The 9,402-nt window shown below is 43.6% G+C and overlaps 1 protein-coding gene across 1 annotated transcript; it reads left to right on the top strand.

Moving 5' to 3' along the window:
- The first annotated feature begins 546 nt into the window (after window positions 1-546).
- Window positions 547-9,347, top strand: LOC138356856 (uncharacterized). Its single transcript, XM_069313201.1, has 6 exons — window positions 547-657; window positions 838-923; window positions 2,179-2,296; window positions 2,763-3,345; window positions 3,446-3,984; window positions 9,336-9,347. Exons 1-6 carry the CDS (start codon window positions 547-549, stop codon window positions 9,345-9,347), a joined length of 1,449 nt encoding a protein of 482 aa, XP_069169302.1.
- Window positions 9,348-9,402: the final 55 nt, after the last annotated feature.

Below are 9,402 nucleotides of genomic sequence, written 5' to 3'. Positions count from 1 at the left end.
CTAAGATAATAGTGGCAGTTATTAACAACCCTCCCCTAAATGACAGAAGACCCAGACAGGAGTTTAATAGGAACAACATGGCAACCAATAATATAATAGAGAGATCAGCTTCAGTTGCCTGCAGGAATGGTTTCACACTCTTAATCATAGGGGATTTCAACCATGGAACGATAGCATGGGGACCCACATGGAGGTAGAGATATATAGAGAGCTAAACTCTTGGAAGTGGCAACAAGGAACTTTCTGAGCCAGCACGTTACGGAACCCACAAGAATGAGAGGCAATGACGAACCAGTTAGACTCGACTTGATATTCACCTTGAATGAGTCAGAAATAAGTGAAGTCAAATTTGAAGCCCCCATAGAAATGAGTGATCACAATATATTGACATTTGAGAATCTGGTGGAGGTAGAGATAACCTATCCAAGGATGGGATCGGAAGGGAAAAGACTAAATTACCGAAGAGGAAAATATGACGAGTTGAGGAACTTCCTAAAGGGAATACCATGGGAAACAGAACTTAGAGACAAGACTGTACAGGATATGATGGATTATGTCACTCAGAAGTGTCAGGAAGCTGCAGACAGGTTTATTCCGGTTCAAAAGGAGAAGAACGAAATGCAACAGAAGAATCCATGGTTCAACCAGGAATGTAAGGTAGGGAAGCAATTAAGTAAAGGAACATGGTGAAACTACAGAAATAACAGAACACCAGAGAGCAGGAAGAGTTACCAGAGGGCCAGGAATGAGTACCTCAGAGTGAAGAGAGAAGCAGAGAGACAGTATGAAAATGATATTTGTGAGTAAAGCTAAGACCCAACCAGAATTGCTCAACAGCCATATCAGGAGGAAAATAGCAGTGAAGGAACCAGTGATGAAACTGAGAAAAAGGGAAGAACAGATACACAGAGAATGACAAGGAGGTGTGTGAAGAACTTAATAAGAGATTCCAGGTCTTCACAAGAGATCAAGGAGAATCCCCTGCACTAAATGATGAGGCAAACCAGGCAACCTTGGAGGAATTTGACCTCAACAGTGATGACGTCAAAGGGAATCTGTTGGAGTTGAATGTGACCAAGGCTGTTGGGCCTGGCAGAATCTCACCGTGAATGCTAAAGGAAGGTGCAGAAGCACTAAGTGTGCCACTCTCTATGGTGTATAACAGGTCACTAGAAACCGGAGACCTTCTGGAAAGCTGGAAGATAGCTAATGTAGTCCCAATATACAAAAAGGGTGACAGGTAAGAGGCACTGAACTATAGGCTAGTTTCTCTTAACTTAAATACTATGCAAGGTGATGGAGAAGATCGTGAGGAAATGGCTGGTAGTGCATCTGGAGAGAAATAGCTTTGTAACACACCACCAGCATGGGTTCAGAGAAGGTAAATTGTTCCTCAAAGGTTTAATAGACTTCTATGACCAAGCAACAAAAATTAGGCAAGGAAGAGAACGGTGGGTAGACTGCATTTTTATAGACTGTCAGGACGCCTTTGACACATTACCCCATAAAAGGCTGTTGCAAATAGTTGGAACAACAGGCAGGAGTAAAAGGTAAGGTGCTCCAGTAGATAAGGGAGTATCTAAGGAAGAGGAAACAGAGAGTAACTGTGAGGGACAGACATCAGAGTGGCGAGATGTCACCAGCGGAGTCCCACAGGGCTCGGTACTTGGACCCATCCTGTTTCTAATATATGTAAACGACCTTCCAGAGGGTATAGACTCATTCCTTTCAATGTTTGCTGATGATACAAAAATTATGAGAAGAATCATGCCAGATTAAGATTGACAGAGACTACAGGACGACCAAAACCAACTGGAGGAATGGTCTCGAAAATGGCTAGTAAAGTTCAACTCTGGAAAGTGTAAAGTGATGAAATTAGGCGAAGGCAGCAGGAGGCTGGACACACGGTATCATCAGGGAGGTGAAATCCTGCAAGAGTCAAATAGAGAGAAAGATCTGGGGGTTGATTTCACACCGAACCTGTCCCCAGAGGCCCACATTTAAAATATATCATCAGCGGAATATGCTAGACTGGCCAACATAATAACTGCCTTTAGAATCTGGTGTAAGGAATCGTTCAGGACCCTGTATACCACTTATGTCAGACCAATCCTGGAATATGCATCTCCAGCCTGAAGTCCATACCCAGTTAAACACAAGACGATTCTTGTGTTTAAGACGATTAAACTTAAAGAAGATTCAGCGGTATGCCACCAGACTCGTCCCGGAACTGAGAGGAGTGAGCTACGAGGAAAGGTTAAAGGAAATGGAACACACTTCCCTGGAAAACAGAAGAGTAAGGGGAGACATGATAACCACCTACAAAATTCTCAGAGGAATCGATAGGGTGGACAAAGACAAACTCTTCAACACGGGTGGGACACGAACAAGGGGACACAGGTGGAAGCCTAGTACCCAGATGAGCCACAGAGACGTTAGAAATAAATTTTTTTCAGTGTCAGAGTAGTTAATAAATATAATGCATTAAAAAGTGATGTGGTGGAGGCTGACTCCATACACAGTTACAAATGTAGATATGATAGAGCCCAGTAGGCTCAGGAATCTGTACACCAGTTGATTGACATTTGAGAGGCGGGACCAACGAGCCAGAGCTCAACCCCCGCCAGCACAAGTATGTGAGTACACAGAACAGAGGTCGTGCGCTACACAGGAGCCACAGTTGCCCAGGACTGAGGGGGCGCCACGGTGGGTCCCGCTACACACCCACAAAGAGCAATGTGGAATTAACATTATCACTTAAGCCATTGGATACGTTTACTAAAGTAGATGCCCTGGTACCCCCGTGTGCAACTATAGTAGATGCTCTGGTACCCCCGTGTGCAACTATAGTAGATGCTCTGGTACCCCCGTGTGCAACTATAGTAGATGCTCTGGTACCCCCGTGTGCAACTATAGTAGATGCCCTGGTACCCCCGTGTGCAACTATAGTAGATGCTCTGGTACCCCCGTGTGCAACTATAGTAGATGCTCTGGTACCCCCGTGTGCAACTATAGTAGATGCTCTGGTACCCCCGTGTGCAACTATAGTAGATGCTCTGGTACCCCCGTGTGCAACTATAGTAGATGCTCTGGTACCCCCGTGTGCAACTATAGTAGATGCTCTGGTACCCCCGTGTGCAACTATAGTAGATGCTCAGGTACCCCCGTGTGCAACTATCGTAGATGCTCAGGTACTCCCGTGTGCAACTATAGTAGATGCCCTGGTACCCCCGTGTGCAACTATACTAGATGCTCTGGTACCCCCGTGTGCAACTATAGTAGATGCTCAGGTACCCCCGTGTGCAACTATAGTAGATGCCCTGGTACCCCCCGTGCGCAACTATAGTAGATGCTCTGGTACCCCCGTGTGCAACTATAGTAGATGCTCAGGTACCCCCGTGTGCAACTATAGTAGATGCTCATGTACCCCCGTGTGCAACTATAGTAGATGCTCTGGTACCCCCGTGTGCAACTATAGTAGATGCTCAGGTACCCCCGTGTGCAACTATAGTAGATGCTCAGGTACCCCCGTGTGCAACTATAGTAGATGCCCTGGTACCCCCGTGTGCAACTATAGTAGATGCTCTGGTACCCCCGTGTGCAACTATAGTAGATGCTCAGGTACCCCCGTGTGCAACTATAGTAGATGCCCTGGTACCCCCGTGTGCAACTATAGTAGATGCCCTGGTACCCCCGTGTGCAACTATAGTAGATGCTCAGGTACCCCCGTGTGCAACTATAGTAGATGCCCTGGTACCCCCGTGTGCAACTATAGTAGATGCTCAGGTACCCCCGTGTGCAACTATAGTAGATGCTCAGGTACCCCCGTGTGCAACTATAGTAGATGCCCTGGTACCCCCGTGTGCAACTATAGTAGATGCTCTGGTACCCCCGTGTGCAACTATAGTAGATGCTCTGGTACCCCCGTGTGCAACTATAGTAGATGCTCTGGTACCCCCGTGTGCAACTATAGTAGATGCTCAGGTACCCCCGTGTGCAACTATGGAGAGAGAGCGAGAGAGAGAGAGAGAGAGAGAGAGAGAGAGAGAGAGAGAGAGAGAGAGAGAGAGAGAGAGAGAGAGAGAGAGAGAGAGAGAGAGAGAGAGAGAGAGAGAGAGAGAGAGAGAGAGACAGAGAGAGAGACAGAGAGAGAGAGAGAGAGAGAGAGAGAGAGAGAGAGAGAGAGAGAGAGAGAGAGAGAGAGAGAGAGAGAGAGAGAGAGAGAGAGAGAGAGAGAGAGAGAGAGAGAGAGAGAGAGAGAGACAGAGAGAGAGACAGAGAGAGAGACAGAGAGAGAGAGAGAGAGAGAGAGAGAGAGAGAGAGAGAGAGAGAGAGAGAGAGAGAGACAGAGAGACAGAGAGAGAGACAGAGAGAGAGAGAGAGACAGAGAGAGAGAGAGAGAGAGAGAGAGAGAGAGAGAGAGAGAGAGAGAGAGAGAGAGAGAGAGAGAGAGAGAGAGAGAGAGAGAGAGAGACAGAGAGAGAGAGAGAGAGAGAGAGAGAGAGAGAGAGAGAGAGAGAGAGAGAGAGAGAGAGAGAGAGAGACAGAGACAGAGACAGAGACAGAGAGAGAGAGAGAGAGAGAGAGAGAGAGAGAGAGAGAGAGAGAGAGAGAGAGAGAGAGAGAGAGAGAGAGAGAGAGAGAGAGAGAGAGACAGAGAGAGAGAGAGAGAGAGAGAGAGAGACAGAGAGATGGTAAAGGAATATCTTCGTCAGTGTGGAAACTGTACGAGAAATGTTCCAATACCTTCACCACAGAGGAGCGCTAAGAGGCACAAACTGAGATGGAAGACGTGGAAGAATTGTTTGGTGGTCATTTAACTCTTTTATTTTTTTGTTCTTTACTGTAACGGAGAAAATGTTCACGACTCCAGTATAGGAAGCGGAAGTTTACCATCCTTCTGCTTCAGTATGTTTCGCCAAGTGTAGGAAGCTCTCAAGGTTGTAGGGAGGATTGCTAGAGCCTAAACTGTCAGTGTTAGACAAGAGGCCTCTTACCTCTTTCTGCACTATTAAATCTTACACTATTAAATCTTACAATTGTCATCATCTACACCTACATATCAATATTTATCACACATATCAATTTCTACCACACATATCAATATTTATCACACATATCAATTTCTACCACACATATCAATATCTACCACACATATCAATTTCTACCACACATATCAATATTTATCACACATATCAATTTCTACCACACATATCAATATCTACCACACATATCAATTTCTACCACACATATCAATATCTACCACACATATCAATATCTACCACACATATCAATTTCTACCACACATATCAATATCTACTACATATATTAATATACCATACATCAATATCTACCACATATATCAATATCTTCCACATATATAATTTATAACCACACATCAGTATCAACCACACACATCAATGTCAACCACACACATCAATATCAACCACACATATCAATATCAACCACACATATCAATATCAACCACACACATCAATGTCAACCACACACATCAATATCAACCACACACATCAATATCAACCACACACATCAATATCAACCACACACATCAATATCAACCACACACATCAATATCAACCACACACATCAATATCAACCACACACATCAATATCAACCACACACATCAATATCAACCACACACATCAATATCAACCACACACATCAATATCAACCACACACATCAATATCAACCACACACATCAATATCAACCACACACATCAATATCAACCACACATATCAATATCAACCACACACATCAATATCAACCACACACACCAATATCAACCACACACATCAATATCAACCACACATATCAATATCAACCACACATATCAATATCAACCACACATATCAATATCAACCACACACACCAATATCAACCACACACATCAATATCAACCACACACATCAATATCAACCACACATATCAATATCAACCACACATATCAATATCAACCACACATATCAATATCAACCACACACACCAATATCAACCACACACATCAATATCAACCACACACATCAATATCAACCACACATATCAATATCAACCACACATATCCTTATTATTAATTCCTTAATAAGACTCGATTGTTTACCGAGGCCGCAGGTGAAGGAGGCGGCTGATGAGCGGTGCGATAGTATTAACACTCAGGTGACCCCGCCAGCAGTGAGGGCGGCCTCTAGCGTCCCCCTCACATGTGGTCACTCAACACTGGAACACTTACCTCAACATTATACTGGTGCTCTGTGTTTCAGTAGATATATTGGCTCTCTCACCACCCAGTACAGAGCAGCTCCCGGCTCAGTACAGTGGTGGTGGTGGCAGCTGGTGACAGGTGGGGGTGATGGTGGGTAGGGCCCTCACAGCTGGTGGTGGCAGCTGGTGACAGGTGGGGGTGATGGTGGGTAGGGCCCTTACAGCTGGTGGTGGCAGCTGGTGACAGGTGGGGGTGATGGTGGGTAGGGCCCTCACAGCTGGTGGTGGCAGCTGGCAGACTGGTGCATCAAGACATCAACACTGGCGGCTGTTGATGGCACCTCGCCTCCTCCCGGAGCACCTTAGACCTGCTTGTGACTCACGAAGGACAACAAGGACCAGCTCTCCTCCAACACCAGAGCTTCCTTCCTCTTCCTGGGAACATTGTCTTGTAGAATGTCTCCTTGAGTTGTGGCTCTCACTTAATTTCCAGGCACACTTTTCGTTAAGTGCTCACACCACTCAAGTTTCCGGTCCTTGCAACAGACGTTCACCCAGCTTAGCGCCTTCCTTCACTATGGTGTTCTCCCGATGGTGGACCATCATCTCTGCCAAGCACGAATCATCACTATGGAATTTTCGTAGGTCCATATCTGATTGACTGGAGGCCGCTGCGATGAGACACTTCCAGATATGGCACCACAGTTAGATCAAGAGGTTTGCGGGAGAACTTACAAAGTTATTTACTTAGTAACTTACTAAGTTACAAAAAAGTAACTTTACGACTAAAGTAAAAGCTAGGAAAGTAACTTATAAAGTTACTCTCATTCAAAGTCTCAGAAAAACTGGCTGACTCAAGCAACCTATCGATATATTCCTTTTATTAATTAGTGACTTTAATACCTAAGAGCAGTTAAGCGTCTGACTGTCATTTATGCAGCTTATGGTCTGACGATACACCCGCCTCCCCCGTCATTTTGGACAACCTAAAGTTGAGAACCTAAACTCAAAGCTTTCACTAACAACAATAGCTGTTAGTTTTGCTAATTGCTGGGTATTCCGGTCTCGTGAACATCACTCTATTAGCGATTATTCAGGGGGACTCCCTTTAGAACATGTTCGCTGAACATGTTCGCTGAACATGTTCCCTGAACATGAAGATACATATGAACACAAGTCAACCGAGCATAGGAAGGCTGTGACACACTGATGACTCGTGATTCATCTTCTATGTGACATGAAAGTTGAAGATTACTAGTTACAAAAAACTAGTGTCGAGCTGAGCAAAAAGAAATAAGTTTCGAGGATCAGGCTTCAGATAAGCTGATATAGGATAATAGCGCTTAGCTTGCAGTTTTATCAGAGAGAAAGAGAGAGGAGAGTGAGAAATAGTGAGAGAGGTGGGAAACAGATATATTACTTCCAAATTACGAGTCTTACAAGAAAATAATAAGATTATCTTTTCCTTTACTCATTAACAATTTTATTGAATTTCCTGCATCCAGACTCCTTAAATATTCTTTTAAAATATGCTAAACTTTCCAGGAAATTGTTCCATAATACGACGTCAAAAATTCATCTTATATATTTCAAGACGCTGACCAAATATTCCACCTGCCTTGGTGAGAAATTTCAAAGTTTTTAAACCAAAAATTTTTCATGAGTATGAAGCAGGGAAGGAGGAAGTAAAATGGTTAAAAGGAGGAAAAATTCCAGGAAAGTCTGAGGCGGACCTGGAGAGAACCCCAAGATGATGGTGACACGGTAATTAATATCTGTAAAATCTACAGTAATTTTCCTGTTGCATCAGTAGGTGAAGTTGTCTTGATGGTAGTTGTAATATTAGTGATTGTATTAGCTGTAAGCATATTAATAGTTGTAATACGAAAATATATTAAAATTAGCGAATGCTGGACGCGTTTTCGGCTCAATTCGCCTTCATCAGAGCAAGATAGTTAATGATTACTATATACTGGATACCTGGTGGTGCCCAGGAGTAGAGTTTACCGTTCACTCACACTTCCTTGCCCTTCTTCCCTCACCCCCCCTGTCTCCACCTACCACAGACACAATTCTCGAGGCATATTAGTACTTTATAAAACTGCTATACTCATTGCTTGTGCTACACAAAAATTACACTCTGGTGTTTGATTCTTGTATATTTATTATTCAAATGCAATATTGTCTTGAATTTTAATGTTAGGTTGAATCTCCTTATTATCTCAAGTCGGTTCCCTCCCTGTCTCGCTGATCACTGTATCTTAATTTTGTGAACTCTTTAGAACTCTGTGAGGGCTGAGGAATTCACATTGCCTCGAGTGTGCAAAGGGTAGTGTACAACAAGAGCAATGGAGGGATTCATCGCCTTGTGCCCTCAGGAACAATGGTTGCCTTTGCACGCAGTTGGAATGGTGTGGGATTTATTCTGTAACTCCATCAATATAAGGAGAAAAATCTTATTAAAATAAACTAATCTACTGAAACAAAACACCTTAGCGGCTGATTGCTGGTAGTAGCAGCTGTTGTGATATATTCTACTTGGTACAGAGTTCCTTAGATGGGTCAGTGCTGCTCGGGGGACCCCTGTTGGTATACTGTGAGGGAGATCCAGCCAGGTATGATGACCCTACGCATCAAACATCATGATGTATGATGTGTATCTAGAGTGAGAGATAGTAGATAGTAGTTTCTATCTACTATCTAGCGAACCATCAGGTAAGGGGAACGGGCCTCCATTAAACAGCTGGGAAAGAAGACCCTCTTGAGCTTAATGTATGATGCATCATACCTCGACGCGTGAATGATGTATCATACATCATGATGTATGATGTGCAGGAGGCTCATCACGGATCCTACGGAGTGTCTCATGATGCTGGTGCCTTCATTTACCTGTCGGCCGAACTAATCTCAATCAAGTTGTATCAATAAACTTACCTGTGTTCATCATGCTCAGGTATCGTTTAGTTTATTATGATTTGGGCCACACTTTATTGTCCTGGTCTCTTGTCACATTACTATATTTAAACACTGGCAAGTAATGGTTACTTTTATTTTTTATTGATGTGAATTTATTTATTGCAAAGTATATTACTTTGTCTTTAAACCATTGCAGTATATCATTTAAAAATTGGTTAAACCTTTGCTAATCATAATTAATTGGTTGGTAAGTATCTTGTTCT

The sequence above is a fragment of the Procambarus clarkii genome, chromosome 74 (genome assembly GCF_040958095.1).
Source record: "Procambarus clarkii isolate CNS0578487 chromosome 74, FALCON_Pclarkii_2.0, whole genome shotgun sequence".
Taxonomy (NCBI): domain Eukaryota; kingdom Metazoa; phylum Arthropoda; class Malacostraca; order Decapoda; family Cambaridae; genus Procambarus; species Procambarus clarkii.
Note: the sequence above shows the minus strand (reverse complement) of the source record. Positions and strands in the feature narration are given on the sequence as shown.

Coding starts and splice junctions, on each gene's coding strand:
- LOC138356856 (XM_069313201.1), top strand. CDS start 547: ATGGATTATGTCACTCAGAAGTGTCAGGAAGCTGCAGACAGGTTTATT. Junction 924..2,178: donor ACACAGAGAATGACAAGGAG/GTGTGTGAAGAA, acceptor CTTGTGTTTAAG/ACGATTAAACTTAAAGAAGA. Junction 3,346..3,445: donor ACCCCCCGTGCGCAACTATA/GTAGATGCTCTG, acceptor GTGCAACTATAG/TAGATGCTCTGGTACCCCCG.